This window comes from Pterocles gutturalis, unplaced genomic scaffold (genome assembly GCF_000699245.1).
Source record: "Pterocles gutturalis isolate BGI_N339 unplaced genomic scaffold, ASM69924v1 scaffold32487, whole genome shotgun sequence".
Taxonomy (NCBI): domain Eukaryota; kingdom Metazoa; phylum Chordata; class Aves; order Pterocliformes; family Pteroclidae; genus Pterocles; species Pterocles gutturalis.
In genome coordinates, this window is record NW_010108969.1 from 1 (window position 1) to 22,019 (window position 22,019).

At 41.2% G+C, this 22,019-nt stretch overlaps 2 protein-coding genes across 2 annotated transcripts in view; one reads left to right on the forward strand and one right to left on the reverse strand.

Annotated features, from left to right (window-relative positions):
- Positions 1–2,306: 2,306 nt before the first annotated feature.
- LOC104461292 (GREB1-like protein) lies at positions 2,307–13,184 on the forward strand (the record flags this gene model as incomplete). The annotated part of the gene is made up of 11 exons (XM_010072824.1): positions 2,307–2,462; positions 3,281–3,330; positions 4,474–4,635; positions 4,968–5,172; positions 5,875–6,040; positions 6,993–7,220; positions 8,654–8,795; positions 9,895–10,095; positions 11,324–11,520; positions 11,620–11,624; positions 13,021–13,184. Coding segments are annotated over 11 exons (1,676 nt in total), but the record flags the coding sequence as incomplete, so codon positions are not given.
- A 3,939-nt stretch (positions 13,185–17,123) lies between these two features.
- The window catches only part of ESCO1 (establishment of sister chromatid cohesion N-acetyltransferase 1), a 30,235-nt gene continuing 25,339 nt past the window's right edge, over positions 17,124–22,019 (reverse strand). The window contains exons 8-10 of the mRNA XM_010072823.1: positions 21,262–21,405; positions 20,189–20,376; positions 17,124–17,693 (exon numbers count right to left, since the gene is read on the reverse strand). Of these exons, the coding sequence (XP_010071125.1) occupies positions 17,546–17,693; positions 20,189–20,376; positions 21,262–21,405 (480 nt within the window). The 3' untranslated portion in view covers positions 17,124–17,545. The remainder of the gene's footprint in view (positions 17,694–20,188; positions 20,377–21,261; positions 21,406–22,019) is intronic.

Consider the following 22,019-nt stretch of genomic DNA (forward strand, 5'->3'; position numbering starts at 1 on the left):
CCAGACAGCCAGGATTTTTCAAGTATGATCTTTCTGGTACGTGGCTGACCAGAACTGCAGGATGCTTAACCAACCCAGCGTACCACAGCTTATGTATTCTCCTGCCCCCACTGAAAGCCCCATGACTGATGAAACCTGTGGTTGCATGGGTCTTTTCTATTCTCCCATTTCACTGGCACTCATACGTAGCTTGTACTTGTGGGTAGGAACCACCTAGTCGGTCATTTCCAGCTGAGGTGCTCCCAACCTGCTGCAGGAATTATTGCTCCTTGGTTATACATATGACTCATATTTTTTCTGTTAGGCATTATCCAGTTTCTGTTACAGTTTTCAAGGGCATTGACTTCTTTGTGAATGATCTTCGGTTGCTTCTTCATATTGACACTGACTCTTAGAGTGTGCCATCAGCAAACTTGAGCCAAGTTTTATTTTGTGTTGGTGACATTAGTGAAAATATTAAATAGTATGCTCCTCTACTGATCTTTTATCTGTACTGGTAATTTCCATCTGCCTTAATGCTTTATGATGTTACATGCTGCCACCTTCTGTTTAATCAACTTTTTCAATTTACAAACCATTCACTGTCTCCATTTTCTTCAGCTGTACTAATAATTAGTCATATAGTATCATATCAAATACTTAAGTCCAGAAGACTTAAGATGCTGTGCTTTTTCTTTGTTCAGAGAAATAGATATGGCTCTATAGTGGGAGGAACACAGGATTTCTTTGGTCAACCCATGTTGCATTTTATTATATTTTTCATTTACTTCAACGTCTTTAATTATTGCCTTCACCCTCCCCAAGTTTTGAGTATTACCGAGGTCAAAGTAATGGACCCATAACTCTGTAGGGTACTGTGTCTCCTCTTAAATGGTGGTAATATATGTGCTAAGCTTCACTGAAATTGGGCTCCTGCCTGACTTCACATACCTGTTCTTTCAAAAAACTGGCAGGGATATTATTCTTTATTTTGAGTTCAGATCAAGCTTTTCGAGTTTTTTGTGGTTTTTTCCATCTTGGCTTATAGTAAACCTTTTATTCCCTTCAAAACATAATCATCAAAGTAAAAAGAAAATGAAAAAAATTATTTTAATTTATATATCTGAGGTGATATAACAGAAAATTGTTATTTGTTTTCATGCACTTTTCTGAGGTCTACCTCAGCTTGACATTTGGCAAAGCTTATTTTATCTCACACTTGTTAACATTTAAGACAAAACTTCATTCACTCATGAGCTTTTTTCATTCCTCATGGACTTTGTTCATTCTTAGTGTTATTTTTGATGTAGTCCCTCTGAGCCCCTTCCTCCTGGTGTTTTTATTTTGCCTGGTATGCTGGTTACTGGTTGTTTGGCAATTGCAATTCCAAGAGGTCCAAGTCTCATTCGTAGGCAGGTCTATGGTTTTCTTAGGCCAGCAGACTTAGAGAGTGAGCTTTCTCAGGATTTGTCTGTAATGGACAACTAATAACGCTTCACCTGCCCGGTGGCATATGTTAATTTGAGTGTGACACAGTGCCAGTGAGGTTAATGGCCTCTTGAACTGCTGCTGGCTCACATCCTATTGGGTCAGTCTGGGTAGGGTGAGCCTGCACTTGTCTGTAGACCCAACCTTCATTTTGTCTGAATTCGCTTTTCTGAAATCCATAACCTCTGTTACACGCCTACTTTTCTGTGTTCTTCCATCTCATTTTAAACTGAATTGACTCAACGTTCAAGCTGCAGTCCAAGGTTGTTTTCTTTGGCCAGTGTTTTCTAATGTTCCCATTACTTACACTTTATTTTCTACTTTAGAAGTTTCAGTTGATCCTTGCTGGCCACATCCCATTCTCTAACAGGAATGTCTTTTACTGCCTTTACTGTGTACTACCAGCTCCTAGTTCATGAATTTATACAGCCTCTTTCTCCTCATTTTCATCCTTCTGCCTTTGGATACTTTTGCTTCTTGTTTACCCAGTGCTCCTCATTCCACCACAGAGAGGCTAGAGACCACACCTGTATCTTCTGCACAGATAGGGCCATTCATTTGAGCATTTTATGCTTAAACCAGAGTGAATTATACCTCAGCAGCTTGATGAGCAGCAGAGCAGAAAGATAACTATGGGGCTCATTCATCTGCAGGCAGTTTCCAAGGAACTGCCATTTTATAATTTCAATGTCAGTAATACTTATGATGTTCAGAGATGTCTCTGTGTGTGTGTTCATATGCACCTGTGTGAGTTCCTGTGCAACTGCAAATCAGCAAACATCATGTAAACAATATTCAGTGGGTATCTGATACTGCTTACCTGAAGTGTGTTGTTGCAGATCATACAGAAAACAATGAAATTACTCAGTCTAGCAATGACCACTGGCCAGACATTGAGATCTTCAGCAAAATGTATTTTGACCTGAGCGTACATGACCCTAAGTACAGAACTATAAGTCCCGTATACACGGAGCAACTCTCAAGAGTGAAACAAGGTAAGTAAAATGTAGAGTTTTTTTAAGAATACTTTCCTACAAAGAATCACTTTTTATTGGTTTGGCTGGCCACATGAGTTCACAAGAGCCTTTAATCTCAAAATGATATGGAACAAAACAATTTTTGTGTTCTTTACAATTGTTACCAGGATCAAAGTCTCTGTTTTTTAACACTCATAAAATTTCTGTTACTTCTTTTCTTTGTGCACAGAAACAAGCAAAGAAACAAAATCAGAGGAACCTAAGAAAAGGGAGACTGTGTCCATGATGTTGACTAAATATGCAGCTTACAATACATTCCATCACTGTGAGCAGTGCCATCAGTATATGGACATTAATCCTGCCACGCAGGTTGGTGTCAGTGTCCAAGGGTAAACTGCATCCTTGATTTTTCTGTGGTTTCTCCATGTGTACTGCTCTGGTCTCAGGACTCATGCTTTCACCTTCCCTGAGATGGAATTGTTTAATTCTTCCATTCTCAGGGGAGATATTGAGCTACAGACCCTGGAGCATCAAGTGTGTCTGCTACGTTCTGCATGAGCAGTTCTCCTCTCCAGCTGCCTCTCACAAAGGGTGAATATTGTCACTAGTTGTCTCAAGCCAAAGCATTATTCAGCCTGCCCAGAGAGCTGGCAGTATCTCATGGGAGAGGACTGTAGAATTAAGAGAGATGCTTGTTTTACCTAAATGCCAGCCATCCACACCTGTGATGGGAAACTGGAAGGCCTACTTCTTCCTCCCTTTGTATGTAACTGTGCATGCTTCTCAGCAGTAGGTTACAAGTTGCTGGAACAAAATTGTCATCTTTAACTGTTTAGGTGAAAAGCTTTTGATCTCTAAAAAAGTTATGCTCGCAGGAGACTGTCAAGTAAGATTATTCCAGGTTAATAGTTCAGATATTATTTCTTCACACCACCACCAGTTTACTTGGAAGTTTCTTATCTCAAATTGTTCTTTCCTTGCTTGCTAATCTTTTCTAACAGGTTGCTATTTAGCTAACACAGCATAGGCACACTGACCTGGAAATGTACAATGTTAGTTACTACAGAGCAGCACCAGCAGTTCTGATTTAAACCTCATGCTTCATTAAGTACGTTGACACAAGCAAGCCCAAAGGATATCTGTTGTTTCCTCCACTCATCTTTGTGCATGTGGTCAAACATAACAACTAGTAATAAATATAAATATCTACTTGTATGTGCAAGTGTGAGTTGTGTATTTAGAATTATGATAATTGAACTCAGAGAAATTACACATCCAAAGGGGAATCATTGGGAGAGAGATTCTTCGATGCTTTAAAAGAACCTAAATAAAGCCCCTTTAATTTTTCATCTTTACTTGGGCTAATTGTTTCGATTCTTTAGTAAAGATTGTAGAAGGATGACTGCTAAGAGTAAATGATTTGACCTTGTAGTAAGACAGATGCTTCTGTAGGATTAAATCTTATCAGATACGTAGGCACTTTGTGTACACTTACACGGTTCAGTGAAGCACTGCGCAAACTTAAGCTCATGCAAATTCTTCATAGGATTGTTAATGGTGTGGCCTGCCTTAGTTACCTCACTGCTTAGAAGAGTATTGCCAGAGGAGAAATACCATATTAGTGCAGCCATGCTGCTGCGGAGGTGTCTGAATGGCAGTGCATCCTGCTGCTACACTGCTCTTTGCATCTTCTGGGAAAATTTATTTGGACAGTTTGTTTCCTGGTATATGTATTTTTCACTTCTTGTAAACAGTGATAAGCTTGAATGGACTTCCGAAGGGTCCAGTTGGCCCAAAGATCATTACTGATACAGAAAGCCAATTGTTTTAATAGTGAGGCAAGTTACATGCCTGTGTGGCTTATGGTAGAGGAAGATGAGAATATAATAGAGTTAACTACAGTTACTGAAAGAGAATATGGTCTTCTCTGGTGCCTTCCAGTATTGTGACTGCAGGAGCAGGTTGCCATATACTCCTTACGGGTTACTTGCTTGCAAATCTTTTTTCTGCTTTTTTTGTTGTTATACAGATATCTGACTCCACTCTGCATGCATTCACGTTTTCATCCTCGATGCTAGGAGAAGAGGTTCAACTCCATTTTATAATCCCCAAGTCCAAAGAAAATCATTTTGTCTTCAGCAAGCAGGGAAAGCATCTAGAAAGCATGCGTCTCCCACTTGTTTCTGACAAGGTACGTGTGCTGCTCTTACCCATCTGCTGACTACATATGCTGAATCCAGTCAACTTGACATACACTTGCAAATCAGTGGCGGTTGCCTGGGTTTTTTTCCCCATTTTCTTTTTGGTTTAAAGTCCTTTGCATAGTTCTTACCTGACTGTCCATAGAACTGGAGGTTTTGAGGAGAATCATCCCTTTTTGCATTCCTGGTTTCCAGTTGATATGTGTTGCAATTATCAGTAATCTTAAAATCCAGTATAAACAAAAAATAAATAAATAAAAATACATATGAGGAATAACCTGCTTTTTACCTCACGTTGCTAAACTATCTCCTGTTCCAACAGAATTTAAATGCAGTCAAGAGTCCTATCTTCACTCCATCAAGTGGACGTCATGAACATGGCCTCTTGAACCTCTACCATGCCATGGAAGGCATCAGCCACCTTCACCTCCTTGTAGTCAAGGAGTATGAAATGCCACTCTACCGTAAATACTGGCCCAACCACATCATGCTGGTCCTGCCAGGCATGTTCAACAATGCTGGCGTTGGTAAGAAACACCACTGATGCACTGCTGTGTAGATATCAAAATCCATGTTGGACAATGTGGATTCTGTTGTTGTAGGAACCTTTGCAGCAGCTGCCTCACTTTTGTGCTGTGATAACAGCAGCAATATCTGTGCAAAATATAATAGTGTGTAAGAAATGCTGTTAGGGGTGTGGAATATATGTTTGTATTGATCACCGCCTTCCCAGTTTAAAATCTGACTCTTTATAGGCAATATTCACTCGTTTTACTCAGCCCTGCAGTGTGAATGTTCATTCTATATGTGTGATTTTTCAAGTCGCAACTTTTTGTTAGGTGAAGCTAAATATTAACTGCAGCTGAGCGCTGAGGGCTTGAACTTGAGACTTCATTTTCATAGACGCCACCCTTTTTTTCCTGCAAGAAGTTTCAAGTAGCTTCAGTTTTAGCATCTCAGCCCCTTCTTGGTTCTAGTTATGCTCTTAATGCCCACAAAATAATGTTCAGCAGTGTTTCTTAAAAGCTCCAGTTTTCTTGGTATCTCTGTTTTAGATTTATTCACACTGGAGAAGGGACTTATTGATTTCTTTTTAAACTAAGATACTATGAGCACCAAGTTCATAAAGGGTAATGATTGCAGATGTTCATGTAGCCTTTCTCTGGGAAGAGAGAGTGATAAAAGTCTAATAAAGATCTCTGTATGTTTTCTTTATGGTGTATTCTCAGGTGCTGCCAGGTTTCTTATTAAGGAACTTTCCTACCACAATCTAGAACTGGAACGAAACCGGTTGGAGGAACTAGGAGTCAAGCGCCAGTGTGTGTGGCCGTTCATCGTGGTCATGGATGACTCCTGTGTGTTGTGGAACATGCACAGCGTCCATGAACAGTCGAGGTAAGGAACCACCCAGCGCTGGGGTCCCTGCACTGATCCAGCACAGACAGCAGCACACCTGCGGCTTAGGTTCATCTCTAGCGTCTGACAGGGTATGAAAGACCAGACAACTAGAGAAGTTGGGCAGCTGGGGCTGCTGGTAATGTGCTCGAAATATTGCTAAACAAAAGCAGCTTTAGGCACTGGCTGTGATATGAGAACACCAGGATGCCTGTCCAAAGGGCCTCACAGAGGTCGGTATTCACTGAATTATTATTCAGATAGCCCAGGAACTGTACACTTTGACACTAGATATATTGCCTAAAATGCAAAAAATCAGCTCTTTCACTCAGAGCAGTAGGAAGGCTGTAGTTTTCTCTTGTTGACCACCAACATCCAACCGCTGCTGTTGAACACTTTCACCTAGCTCTACCCTTACATCCATGTCCCACAGTCAGTACCATCAACAAACCTCTGCTTGTGCTTGTTCTTTGCCTAAAGCCACTCTTGCTTTTAGTGACTGAGCGATTTCTCAATATGTTACTTCCCTGATTTGTTTTGATTCAATTTATGTTTCTCAGTGAAAACAGTTTATTTTGGGAACTTAAGCTTTTTAGAAGGCATTAAGCTCTTGGTCTTCTCAGCGCTTATGCTGTCCATTATAGAGAAAATAGCCTTCCAGCAGTGGAGCGAAAGACGATTCCTTTTCCCTTTCTAAATTGCTGTGGAAGACCTTATTCTGCTGAAAGGACCATTTTCTTGTAAAGACTAAATTGATGGGACAAGATTAGCTGGCTGTTGTTTAAAAACTCTGCGTTTATGTATATATTTTTACAGCATCTTGTGTAAACACTCAATTGTTAATGGAATTTCTCAGTCCTTTGTATACACATATATGTGTATATATGTGCAGTGTATGTTACATAAAAATAATAAGCCATGCTTGTATGTTGTGTATGATCACATTTTGCAGCCAGTCCCTGGAGCCTGGGGGTTCCAGCAAGAATGTGTCTCTCAAGAGCGTCCTCCAACACATTGAAGCCACCCCCAAAATTGTTCATTACGCTATACTGGGTGTTCAGAAGTGGAACAGCAAGCTGAATTCCAGGAAAGCAAAGGCTCCGTTCTCCAGGTGCCATGTGCGTGATTTTATACTGCTCAACATCGACCTGACCCAGAATGTGCAATATGATCTAAACAGGTAGGTAATGTATATGTGGTAAAACAACATGCTGGCATGATAAGAATCTTGTCACCATATTTGTAAATGCTGTCGAGATAAACAGAAAGATCCTATTGAAGGTAATGAGTGCACAATCATGAAGATAAAACAGTCATATATTTTGTGTCTGAATTAATAAGGCATCAAAATAAACTTACCATCATCCAAAAGAACTGGGAGATACAGTCCACAAGGTAAGGGTGAGGGAGGGCTAGAGCAGACTGAAAAGACGGGGTGGGGGAAGAAGAAACTTCAGAAGAAAAAAGTAACCAGGAAGCCAAAGATAGAAGAAAGAAGCCAAAATGACATCAGTCACAGGAAGAGTGTGGAGCTTCCAGAGTGCCTCTGTAAGAGGCAGGAGCCTGTTGTGTGACTAAGAACAAGAGTATAGGAAATGGTTGAGCCATTGCTACGTCAAACGCTGTGAGGAAGGATTCCTTGTATTTCCTTCAGAGTCAGCTATCCTCCCTGTTGCCACTGGGGTTCGTAATAGAAACAGATAAATAAAGAACTTTCCACTATTTCCTTCCTTTTTCCCCTCCTCCTCGTCACCTAACTCCATCCTTAAGCACTGTTATCGTGGAGCTTTACCTCTAGTTTCATCCCAGACTGAAGCAATATCCAGTTCCCCCCATCCCTGGCCGAATGAGTTTAGAATAAGCCCTGTCTCTGCTAGCCACGGACTGGCCCCAAGGCATCTCACCCTGGTCTCCTGCTGCTGTTTTCAGGGATCCTATATATTTGAGTGAGGAATTGTAGCTTGTCAATATCAGGCAGGGTCTGGTGTGGCTTCCAGAGCTCTTGATTTCACAGTCTCTGGCTGGATGAATAATGAGATGGGAATCAGCCCACAGAAGTGAGCAACTACATCGTAAATAGTTCAGGATAAACGTTACTTCTCAGCTGCTTTGTCTCCCCTAGCCAGGTATTTGTCAAAGCCACATTTATCCCCTGATTCCAGTTCATCAAAAAATATGTCATATAGAACTGGCTTGTTCAGAAATGGGGGTTGGTCACTGCAGAGCTTCTCTCAGTTCTAAAATATATAGATAAAAAAGAACTAACAAGAAGAAAAAAAAAGGAAAGGGGGAAGGAAGAAATGATTGATGCCAGTACATGACGAGGATGACAGGGCTAACCAAACTGGGTACAGGGGAAAAACATACAGACGCACTGAAAAGTGAAGACTCGTTTGGTGTTAAGATGACCAGAAGTTGCTTTCCTGTGCCAGGAGCACATTGAAGGAGTGGGTCTTCAGAGCTGTGTAGAGAATTTGTATAGCAGTCGTGTCAGATGGTCTCCAAAAACCCCTGCTGAGCTCGTTGCGGTGCATTTCAGCAGTGGGTGGGAAAATGCTGGCTTACTGACAGCAGCCACACAGCTGGTTTAGTCATCTTGTGTTTCATGTCCAGGTATTTCTGTGAAGATGTAGATTTTAATCTGCGAACAAACAGCAGCGGCCTGCTCATCTGCCGCTTCAACAACTTCAGTGTCATGAAGAAACATATTCAGGTTGGAGGACAAAAGGACTTTGTCGTTAAGCCAAAAATCATGGTGAGTGGGGATGTATGCTCCGTAAAGGGTAAAATCAGGACCTGTTTCCCCTAGAAATAATGAATTCTCTAGCCCTTTAGATTTATTTAGTGTTTATTTGATGTTCATGGCCTACTCCATGAAAGGGCTACCACATCAGAAATAGAAAATAATTATTTTGCTAATTATAAATTATTAACAATAATCCTCCTAATCTATTAGAAGATGGACTGGGAATAGAAAGAGTTTGGTCTAGCTGTTCACTGGTATCTCTGACGGAGGAAGAATTTGCAGACATACACTCTGATCAAAAGCAGGCAAGTTGTACTGGATCCAGTTTTAATAATTTTAACACAGCCACTAGTTTCCACTGTTTGCTGGTTTGTGATGACTTTCAGTCCTTGCACTTGCTGACAAAAAGAGACCTGAGGAAAGGCACTGAAAATTGGAACCTTCTGAAATCCACCAGGGAAATCCAAATATTTACAGAAATGGTGTGGGGATACCAAATATTTTATACAGAGTATATTGCACTTGTGCCAGCTTTAAATGGAGGTATATTTCAAAGGGTTGGTTTTAATCTGAGAATCTTATAGTTTGTGTTCCTGGTGGTTTTAAACACGTCCTACACCATCCCTCTTTCCAAAACTCACCCCCTGTATTTCAGACTTAGATGACTAAACCCCAGATGAGAGTATTTTGTGAGGTCATTTTCTGAATTTTCCTTTTCTTGTGGTTGCAGTGGAATCTGTAGTGATGGAGTGGCCTATGAGAAAACTCCATAGGAAACATTTGCTGTGGCTGACTCCACACAAGGAGGGTGTCATTTCCTATACTGTCCAGGAGTAAGGCAGGATGAAGGCCATTGTGACAATTTGAACTCCCTATTTTATGTCCCTTCTTTAAGCGAGCAGATACCCACAGAAGTACTTAGCAATCACAGAACAAGTAATTAATTTATTTCTGTGCTGTGGTACTATGTCAAAATCGAGTGGGGATTTTTGACTCTTTACTCCCCTCCAGCCCCGTCATGATGACCCCTTCCCCAGGTAAAGAACTCCTGCAGAGAAGATACACTGAATAGATGGGCTAAAAGGGGCTCCCCTTGGTTTCATTGTAGGTTTCGGACAGCCTGGCACCAATAATGCCTCTTCAGTATGTCTGTGCCCCTGACAGTGAGCATACCTTGTTGGCGGCCCCATCTCAGTTCCTCCTGGAGAAATTCCTCCAACATGCGACGTACAAACTCTTCCCGAAGGCCATCCATAACTTCAAGAACCCTGTACTGGCCATTGACTGCTACCTGAACATCGGGCTTGAGGTACAAAATCTTTGCAGGGACAATGGGGACCATTAAATGCAAACCTTTACTTCAACATCTTTCTTCTGTTGAAAACCCCATCTTTGATGAATCCTCAGCATCAAGGGTAGAGTTTGAAGACTTAGGTCTCAAACAGTGAGACTCTACTGTTGGAGCTAAAGGACCAAGTCCACTGAAAGAGTGGCAGTAGGGCCTCCCAGCTAGCTGCTGTGGGTAGAGACCAGAGGTCTGTGGTGGATTGATGTGATTTGCAAAGGAATTGTCCATGTCTGTCTGAAATAATATTTCATATGAAGCCAAAACCCAAAAGTGATGCTGCTCCTGACAGAACCTGGTGTACTGCTTACCTGTCTGTACAGAAACCGTCCACAAATTTTTATAGATCACTGTCATACCCAGACAGCCTTTTATCATCTGTGTTTGATTTGTCCTTGCACCAAATTGTTTTGGCTGACAGAGTTTCTGATATGACCCTTTTCTGGTGGTTTGCTTCACTGATGAACAAAGCTCATCCTTTTTAATGCAGCTCTCCTTTTAGATGCTTTTCTTTTTATGAACTTGGGTTTCTAGGGGAACTAGGTTTTTGCAAGAATGTCTTAGATGTGTGTAGGTAGGGAGATCAGAATTTTTGAACCTATTCATCAGTTTGAACTGGGTCTTAAATAGGGTGAAAGTCTAACAAGGGTTTTGTTCTGACAAATGTTATGGAGGTCAGTGGCAAGATAGAGAAGAAACCCTTTGATATAGAACAGCCATCACGGCACTGAAACACAGGAGAGCCCCAGTGCTGGGAACCACTTAGCTGATGCTTGCAGTCAGCAAGAGAAGACATGTGCCAGCACAGAGGAGCTCAAGCTTCAGCAGTTTCAGTACTCGGGGAGTTGCTTACTGTGTTGGACAGGTGTATCCTTATTAGAACACCCTAAATAATCTTAACAGTCCTTATAAGGAGGTAATTCCCAGAGAAGCAGAAAATCAAACTGAATTATGAAGCACCCCGAAATAACAGACAGTATTGCAGACTTGGTGACCAAATCCGAATTTAGAAGTTTGTCCCGTGTGTTATTTCCCAGGGGAAGTTTACTCAATACTGCCTTCTCATTGGATTGTATTTTTACCAGCCCCAGCTGACTCACCTGTTATCGCAAAGTTGTATTCCATTCCACTTAAAGTCTTACTTATGGATTTTCTAACATCCAATTCTCCCTTTTTTCCCCTTCTCGTTCAGGTGGCCATATGCTACATTAGTTCCCGCCCACACTCGGTCAATGTCAACTGTGAAGGGGTGTTCTTCAGTGGACTTCTGCTCTATCTCTGTGACTCCTTCGTTGGCGCAGACCTACTCAAGCGGTTCATAATCTCCCTGCTCTGCTGGGCATCCCGGCTGCTTTCCTGCCCAGTAACGGCGGGGAGGAAAAGGGAAAGGTAGGAGAACCTCAGTTAGTGCTGCCATTCTTTTCCGAAGAAATACATGGAGTGTTTCTTTTGGGAGTGTACAAAACTTCTGTTCCTGTTGGTAATAAGGGCAGGTAATTGAGCCTTAGGTAAGCTTTGATAAATTACATTAATGAAATTAAAGTGTCATCAAATGGGAATAGGTGCAGAAAAACACGGATACCTGAAAAGCAGACAGTGAATCATGCAGTCAGCAACGTGAGAGTTCAGAGCATAGACATTACTGCTGAAGATGAGAAATTGTATTCTCCAGTGATCTGTCTATAATGGCAATAAATATTCAGTACTGTAGATCAGGGCAGCTCTTAGCTGCAGGATGATGGGGTCTTCCCCCACCAGAACTTTATCGACCTCATTAAAGTCTTTCTTCATCATTTTATCTTAGTACTAACAAATAGCAAATTGCCTTAGATATTCAGTAATGCTGAAGTGCGTTGCAGAGCTCCAGTGCTTTTGTGGTGGCACAACCGAGCCATTTCCCCCTTGCACTGAGTGAGGACGGTGCTTGTGCGGGGCTGACCCTGTGGCAGTCCCAAGAACCATGTTTTGGAATTTGCTCCTGCGCCTGGTCAGGCACCCCAGTGCAGGGGCAGTGCAGGGAGGCACAGCCGTGTGGCGGCCGCGGTGGGGATGGTGCTGCCATCGGCAGACCCCCAGAGCTGATGGGGGCTGAATGCAGCCGGAGGGGCTGCATTGTTTGTTGTTTCCTGGGCAAGGGGCAGTTTCTTCACAAAAACAGGCAGAGGAGGGATCTGAACCTGAACTTCCCACGTGCCCAGTGTGTGGGCTGGAGCACAGAACAGAGAAAGCTCTGAAGGTGTCCAGCTCTCCTGCTCATTAAATGACTATGCAGTCTGGTAGCACCAGGTGGAAGGGGGTTTGCAAGTTTGTTAAACCAAAGAAATGAAGGATTTGTTTTGTTACTCCTCTTACTGAGCTCTACCAAGGGGAGCTCTTCATACTTAAGGGAAGTTATAGCAGACTTTCTCAGGAGTCAGTTGTGGGACTGACTGTGGTTTGGCTCAGTCAGGTTTCATCGCTGACCTTGTACAAACCCAAATGTCCCATGAAAAAAAAAACGTAGGCTTTATTCGTTTGGCATAACTATTAGTAGCAATTTAAGGATCTTGAATTCAAGATAACACGCTCTCTACTATGGTTGATGGTAGTAACACCAGTCAGGCAGCTATGTTCTGTGAGACAGAACAGACCCACACCAGCCTTGCTTCTCCCTGTCCATGCCTTCCTGCAAACGGACATGTTCACCTCTGTCCCAGGGCACATGGGACTGATCTGAGCCTAGGCTGGCCGCTTGTGCATAGCCCCTTGCTAATACTTCAGGGGTTTTTTTTAAAATGAGAAATGTCCCTAACAAGCAGCAGAGATTTCTTTAAAAAATCTTAGGAAAATGAATGAAGGAAATAGAGTTGTTACTGTACCCTGAATGTCCAATGTGCTTTTCAATTGAAGGTGCCACCCTGTGTGTCATATGCCAAGACAGAAGCTCGTTACGGCAGACAATAGTCCGGTTGGAGTTGGAAGATGAGTGGCAGTTCCGACTTCGGGATGAGTTTCAAACTGCTAACAGCAGTGATGACAAACCACTCTATTTTCTTACTGGACGCCATATATAAGCTTCGCTAAGACACCGCTAACAAAGAAAAAAATAACTTTTTTTTTAAAAGTACAATCACTGTGGAGCAAAGTGCAACCAATATTTATCTAGACTGCTCTAAAGGATTCCCCACGATTCTGAAGTAGGCTTTATTCCTAGGGATAAAATTACCACATCAGTTATGATTTAAAGGATTCTGGATTCCAGTTATTTTCACATCAGTCACAACCGCCAACACTAATCACACAGCCAGCCAAGCTGTAGGATCTAGGAAGAGGATGTAATTTGGTTGAAGAAGAATCTTTTTTATATTCAGCTGAGCTAGGGGAAGAAGCTGCTCTCAGCAGCTGCTAGCTTGAATGTGTTACGTGAAACACAACCCAGCATGTGGAATTTATTGAAGCTACATGGAGGAGAGCCCACTGTGTCTCTTCAGCTCCGTACTGTGGTACAGGAATACTCAGGGGTTTGAAACTACAATATAACATAGATATTTGTATTAAAAGGAATAGTCTTGTTCTCTGTGCAGTGTTAGTTTAAAATTTGTAATTGTGTATGTATTGAAACTGTCTTTGGCAAAATTTCCACAGGTGTTCAAAGTTTACTACTTAAACCTGAACAAATCAGCAAATGCATGGCAGGCACTGTGCGCCCAGGTTCTCCCAGCACAGTTCCTTTACCCCATCAGGCACCTCCTCCTCGACTCCAGGGACAAAGCAAAAGGCTTCTCGTAGACACTTTCTCCTCAGTTAGAGGCCAGAATAACTTGCCAGCAAGACACCTGCCATGTCTCACTTGTCAAAGTTTGAAAACCTGTGGTCCATCCTCCTTTGCATATGGAAATGAATTCTCCTGCACGTCGGATGCCTTTGTGGTGGGCCTTATGCAACTTACTCTTGGTGTCTGTTTCACTCAACTCCAGCTGGCTGCAGAGCTGAGATTAGGCCTGCCAAGTCATACCTGCATGTGAATCAACATCCCAAAAAAATGTGCGGGAGGGCAACGCTGCCCGAGCTGGATCTGAGAGAAACACAAAGTATTTTACAACAGCTCCAGGGGGAGCAGTGGAGAAGTCCCAGGGAGCTGGGACCACTCAGGAGAGACTCCGTCCAGCAGCAGACCTTTAAACGCGTCACCGAACGCTATCAGCCCTTTATTTTGATTAACCTCTGTAAATACTGGCTGTAGGAGTAGTTGCACATTGTTCTACTTACAAGCATATTACTGCTCCTTGTAATTTGTTATTGAACTCAGTGCAGTAGCATTGGGTTGTCAGGGTTAAATTGTAGCAGTACTCTGTTCCGCTCCTGCAGTTAGCATGGGTTACCCCACTGTTTCCATGAAAAAAAAAAAAAAATCTTCCTGCACATCGTGACACCTTTATTAAAAAGAAAAATGCAGCGTGTTCTTAAAAGCAATTCAGGAATATCAATTTACTCTCCCCAAAGCAATGAAATTACCATGTCTTTACAGTTGACCTGCAACTCATTGGAGAAGGACCTGCCAAAACAGCCTATTTTTTTTTACGCCTAGTGTTAATTGAGCAACTTTTTTCTCTTGTGAAAAGAGATGTTTACAGATGAAAAATGATAATATATTCAGCGGAGGCAAAAGGAAAATGGCTTGCATATGTCTGTGTTAATGTAGCTTAACTCTGATGCTGTAAATTTAGCAAATTTCAGATGAACAACCCATTTCTGTAAATTTATTTTTTATTTTCCTTCAGACACAACCTGCCTTGTCTATTTTAGCCCTTGGAAGAGGTAGGGATATAAAATATGCTTCTTGAAGCTTTTGATACACACCTGAATGTATTCCAGTAGTTCTGGTTTTGCCAGGAGGGCTTAAGGCCACCCCTGAGTCTTAGCGTGATGTTGAAGTTTCAGGTACTATGTGTTCAAAAATGGTTTCCTTTTTGTTTGTGTATTTGATGTTTGCACTAAGTTCTTAAAATTCCAGGTGCTGGGACTACTACGAGGAGTTAGCCCTCTGGTGAAGCAGTGCAAAATTGTCCTGAAGGTTGAGAACACAGTCAGAAAGCGTATTTGCCTGCCTTTACCAAGCAATAGTAAACTCTTTTCCTTAACTCTCTCCCATGTGGTAGCAAGGAGTTCAGGTGACTCTGGCCAGCGTGTACTAAGGCAGCTCCAAGGGTGCAGGCCTGGCCCATGGAACACTTTACCTGGCTGCCTGGGAATTTCTGAGAAGGAGACCGTTCTTTGACATCTAGATTATTGCTGTTCCATTTTGGTTGTAAGGCTCATACTCCAGGCCCTTCTTATGAATGTATTCAATTGGCCAGCGTTATATTTTACCTGTAGATGTTCTTGGCTATTCACAGGTTAAATTTGAATGTAAACTAAGATTTAAAGAATCATATGCAGATGCTTTTTGCTTAACTTATGTAATTGCTTTTTGTGACTTTTGGAAGAGGGTTAAAAATGTTGCTTTCCTAGTGTAAAGTTTTCTTAACCAAAAACTTGGTGAATTTAGCTTCACTAGTCAGTCTACCTCATGTTACTGTTTATGAACTGAAACTGTCTCAAGTTGTGGCTATGGTATGTTTATAATGTGCTTTCATTAAATTTGAATATATGAAGTTACCATTTAAGACTGCCTCTCTCTGAACTGGTGCTTTGCACAGGATGCTGGTTCTTCCTCTCTTTGCACACAATAGTGTGCGTGAGAAAACAAGAAACCCACCTCATGCTGCTAACGTGAAGCCTGCTTATTGATTTTATGAAGTTACTGTGGTGTGCTGCCACTGTTAAGAGATCTTTCAAACTGGGTAGCTGTGAGCTGGGAGAATAGCTTTGTGTCAAACAGACCCGAGGGAGGAGGTACACAAGCTCCAAGTACCAATTTTTAGCCCCCTTAAAGTACAAGCAGTTGAAAACAAAACAAAACAAAACAAAACCAAACAGGCGTGGTCTGGCCATACTTCAGTATTACTCAGAGAAGAAGTTAAGAGCAGGAGTACCCTGGCACTTCTTGCTTTCCAAGCCCCTCAGAGAGGATCACCTTTAGATTCTCTGTTACCCCACACCATTTTTTTTTTTTGACAAAGCCCTTTACAGTCTGCTCACAATCCCCTTGCATATGACACGACACAGCTTGGAAACAGCAGCCTTGGGAGTTCTTTGCTCTAGCTCTCGACCAAGGTTAAAGCCAGCACAATAAAAACAAGTGTATCCTAACTGCACAAACTATAAGTTTAATTAAATCTTTCCCATCTTATACTAGGGTTTTAAGCTATTCTTCAAGGCTGAAGGCATTACTTCTCACCTTACTGTAGACTCTGTATGAGGCTGGCATTGATCTGGAAGCTCCTGGGGAACTGATCCTCAGGGTGTGATGCAAATGCCTTGGCACAAAGAGAATTCTGACGCCAAGCAGGTACCAGTGCAGCAACTATGTTCTCCAGAGACTCCTTCAAAACACAGGCTGCCGTTGGCCACTGAGGTAATATTTCACACACAAAAGTATGAAAGACACTAAAGATTCATTCACACTTAGTATCAACACAGATTAACTTTTAAAAAAGCTATCAAGTATTTTATTTTTAATCTATCTACATTATGTACAGATCAAGAAAGGCCACAGCAGTTTTTCAACATACAAACCCTTTAAAAGAGGAGAGATTTATGAAGGAGTGACAAGTATCAAAGTGAAGTCCACTAACAAAGGTATATACTCAGTACAGTACTTGAAGAAACATGACAAGCACACCAGTCCTCACGGTTTTCATTCCACCTTTTACTCTACAACTAATCCGGGGAAGAGGGGAGAGGGGGCAGAACAAGTTTCCACTGCCGCTGACACCCGGGAGCTCCCTTACACCTAGAGCAGTGCACAGAACGCGCCCCCAGCAGCCACGGTGCAGTCTGTGCGGGTTACTGCCCACGATGCCTGCACTGCAACGCTTCTTGCCTCGATGCAATCGAGCATAGCCTTGAACTCTGGCAAGCAAACAACCCTTAACGGCCTCACTCCGCTGCCGGGCCAGGTGGGAGGAGAGCAGCGTTACAGTACCAAGAAGCACTGGTATATCGCCCCATTAAGAACTTCAGCATGTACTCATCAGCGAGACTAGAGTTTTTGCATTAGTTTACAGTCCACTATGAACAATTTTCTGCTGCATGACTAACTAGATAAAATACAATCAAACTCTTGTAAAAGTTAATAAAATATCTTTCTTTTAAAAAAACAAAGTTAGCCTATTACTGCATTGTTTACAATTTTAATAAAATAGTACAACCTTTCGGTTGTTACCAGTCCTGAGTTCACTGTAATAAAAATGGCCCTGGCTTCTGCTGAAGGTCTGCACCCACTCAGTGCGTTTTGGCAGAAGTCTTCCAATAAAAACGAAAAAAAGAGCAGTTAAGTCTGGTGCTGTCCATTGAGGAAGTTGTATACTAAGAACTGGCCCGTGCCACAGTACTGTGTTGCGAAAAGTTTTCCATCAGGAGTGGGGTCAGAGAAAGCAATTTCTTCTTTACTTAAGTATGAGCCATATATGAAGTTGCTCCTGTTTAAAAGGAAAAAAAAAAAAAAAAGAGATGCTTACCCTCAGGGAATAATGCAAGAATATTTATGCTATTAGGCCACAAACCATCAATTAAGTGGCGCAGCCATTCAAAAGGAAGCAGCTCTATGAGGAGGACATAGCTCTGTTTACATGAGCTACCTCCTCCTTCCAAACAGCAAGGAGGATCCTTTGTTCCAGGAGGGTTTTTATAAGGTTTGTGTATTTTAAAAAGAAATGTTCGTACAAAGTAATTGCTTATGAGTTGCATCAAGAGTTCAATTTCAGAGTTAAAAAGTTTCAATTCATTCCAACTATTTCTTTACAGAAAATAGACTCCTGGGACCATGACTACAACCACTAGGAATGAAAACACAAGCTACAAACAAGTTACTGTGCTTATAGATAGGGCTGAAAAGACCTGGTGAAATGTCATGTTCCTGGTTTGAAAAAAACATTTGACATTTGGATGAGAGCACATCTTGGATTAATTTAGAACATCTAAGAACATAACCGTAAGGCATAATTCTATGTGATGCACTTTCAGTAGTAACTATATGAAGATTCAATTTGCTTAACTTCATAATGAAAATACTTTATGTATGCTTCATTCTTATTTGAAGAAAGCGGAGAGAAACAAGAGATACCATTGTACTTTTCTGGATGGCTGCATGAGCAAATTTAGAAAACTGATCTCAGGCTTTAAGACCTTGATCAGGGGAAGGAGGAGGTAACATTTATCTTTGGAAACAGAAGAAACTCGCATTAAAGTTAAGTCTTTTAATTCCTATAAAATAAAGTTACATGTACTTGCAGAGCAAGTATGAACATCGATCATATGGACATCTCCATTAAATCTTAAGGAAAAGACAATAGGAACAAAATCCTTTTTACTTATTACCAGCTTTATTGCCTTCTCTTTATTGTATTTAGGAGAATGATTTTGCAAGGTTCTGAAGACTGTCTGACTGGGCTTTTGGGACTGCAGGTCAGCTGTGAAGGCTCAAGTCTGCTTAAGTCTGCTAGGATGCCTTCAACGTTTTGAAGTCACAATTTAGCTGGCTACCAGGACCACCCCGTTCAAACGATATTTTGCTACGACATTTAGGTTGAAGTTTCACCAGCAGCCGAGCAGATCTAACTGCTTACTGCCATCAATAGGCAAGTCTCATTCCTTTCCTTTGCCTTCTGCAACTTTCTGGGCTCCCTTGTTTACACCAACTCCAGAGCTCATCAGACCTTTCCACGAACCAACTAAACATAATAACACAAAGCTCTTTGTGGTGAACCTGTTTTCTGATAACATAGCAATGAGCTAATGGCAGGCCAAGCAAGAACCAGAGCACAGCAAAAGGTAAGATGCAGTGCACTGCTAAGAGGAAAACCGAGACCTCTTCTTGCTAGCTGCAACAAACTACTAAGATTGATTCTAAAGATCCTCTAGAGCTCTAACTGAGGGAGCAACTCCAGCATCACTTTGAGGAAGAAATCTTTCCTTTAGAAATAGTTTATAGGAAGCTATTGAATACACACTTAAAAATCAGCCAAAAATACAACCAAATCATCAAGTTAATATGCTTATCTGAATACCGTTTTACAGTCAATAGTTCAGATTGAACATAATCCAATAAGAACTTTCTAGTTGCTCCACCAGCCAAGCAAGATGCACTCTGCAGAACAGTTTTGCCAGGCTCTCCTAAGACCCAAAGACTGGCAGACACAGCAGTACCTGTGCCAACAACTCCAACAAGATGGGGCTAGCCAGGCATCTAGCACAAACCTGACAGCCCAGCAGTAATAAGATTTGGGTAGTTCTTGGCATTACAGGCATTCAAACTTCTAGAAAATGTCACTGGAAGAAACCTAAGGTTTGGAGATTCAACATGTTTAATATTAAACAGCAGTGGGGATGTTTGAGTACTTTTATGGATCTAGTGCTTAACATTCAGCTGAATACACGCATCACTAGCTACTAAAGCTCCATGGAAATTGAAAATCTCTCATAAGGCTCAGTGAGCCAGAGTAAAGGAAAAAAAAAAGTACAGTTGGAAGCCACCAGACTACAACGAATAGTTTGGTGCACTCACCTCTGTTCTCTCCCCATTTCTATCTCTGAGGAACAGACATTTGGCCAACAATTAGGTCCCAGCACTTAACACTTGGGTAATCTCACACTTTGACCAAAGACAGTCTCATTGCCTTCACTCATAATTACCTCAGAGGAATTTACCCAAGCTCCTTGTCAGTCTGCTAGGGTGACTCATTACAACTGCACTTAGCAGAAAGATTTCTGTTAAAGACAAACTATTGCAGAATGCTGACATTACTTATCGAACTCCATATAATACCAGAACTGTCAACTGTGCTCAAATTTACATTTCCAATATCACCAGCATCTTAAAAATACAGGTTTTAGACACACACAGTAAAGCAATAAATGTCTTGGACTGAGTTCCATCTAAAACCCACGTAACTGAGGAAACTTTTTTTTATATTACCTAAGACACTCTATCATCCGTGAAGCAATCTTCTTTCGACGCATCATGCTGAATACCCATATTCGACTAATCCCACAAATAGCAGGTTCTGGAGAAGTTGAACAGCACCATGCTTTCTGTCTTTCAAATATGACTTTTTCATTTTCTGAACTAACTTCTGGAACCTTCTCTTCTATAACTCTGTAGCCCTGCAGATGATGTAAAAATATTTGTTACTTTCTGACTGCATCACTGATGATTAAACAAAATTAATCTGGTGTACTATATTTATGTTAAACAAACCTACTTGCTAAAATACCTTACCAAAAAGGCTACATATTTGTGTCTCATTTGTCTTAACAGTTTCAAAACTGGAACAGAAGATAGAAGATTAGATGAAAAAAAAAACCTCTAAAGCTTAAATAACACCAACAATTAATCCAATTCTTATTACCACTTGTGTTAGCATCAATCTCTCTGACTTTGACCAAGAGTCGTTCTTGTTTTGCTTCTTGTCTGTTACTTCCAAGGGACTTAGAAAACATCACAGTTTACAAGGGAACAGACAGAGTATGTGACAGAGTTCTGACATCAGTTTTTAGTACTGCAAATGGCAGCACGGCTTATTGTCCTGCTCTTTACCACACAGTTCTGCCCCCTGGTTGTGTTTGCAGTGGAGCTGTGTGACCCTTCAGTGATTCAACTCAGTCCTGCAGAGTACCCAATTTTTCATCCAAGTTCGATTTCTGCTGGGCAGGGAGTTGAATTGGCTTGTCAACAAGCAAGAGGAGAGCCAGAGCTAGCGTAAGAATAGCAGAGGAAGAAAAATTCCACCCTTCTGCTACCGGAAGTTCTTAGATAAGAACCAAGTATGACACCATACATGTGTCTCAGCTCAGTGTCAGCTATACAAAAATTAATATCTACATTTGAGAATAGTCTACCACCAGAAGTCTCTCCGTCTCTGGAAAAGGCATGCATGGAATACTTATTTGCTAAATAAACACTAAGGTAATTCTGTAGTTTCTGAACATCTGAAGAACACAGTCACTAAGCACTGACGCAGACTGCCTTTCTGCAATTCAATCACTTACCCACTGGATATGTTCTGCAATTAAACAGCCAATAACTTTTTTGTCATTAGAAATAAAAAGAAGAGTTTTAGTTCTAGAGTAACACATGAGTGGAGCTTGCTGAAATCCCAAATCATTGTCTACCATTTCTCTGATTTCTTCAACCTGTCAAAGTAAGTGTAAATGCTGTATAAGAAACACATGCAAATATACATTTGTATAAATTTACATTAAAATTACAGATTTGCAAAAAATGCACAAAAGTTTCTAAAACACTGAAAGCTATTCCAGAAGTTAAGGATTATCCTAAGTAACCTGAAACACATCAGTCCACATAAATGTTCCCTAAATAATATTTGGCCGGATGTAGGAAGAGTAGAGACCTCTAAGTCAGCTTCCATTAAGTCCAAACTTCCATTAGTCAAAGGCTAATAGGGAGAACTCAGGTAATCAAAGTGTGGACTCTGATATTCTAGAAGTAAATTAGATCTATCCTAAAAGTTAAACTAGCTTAGTTGAAGGTTTTCTGTCTGTTATTTTTGAAGTCTTGAAAGAACTAATCCATCAAGTGTTTTGAGAAGATAATGGCAAGCACAGTGCCAAGGCAGCTAGAAAATGTATGCTTTTGTCGTGAAGTAATGAATAACTGTCACCCCTTTCCTCAAGCTTTCTGCTTTTCCATTAGCTTTGCAAAGAGTAACCAACACTAAAAATAAAATTTTGTTTAATATTAGCAAATTTAGAAAAAAAATATTAACTGCAGCACGAAAGATAGAAAT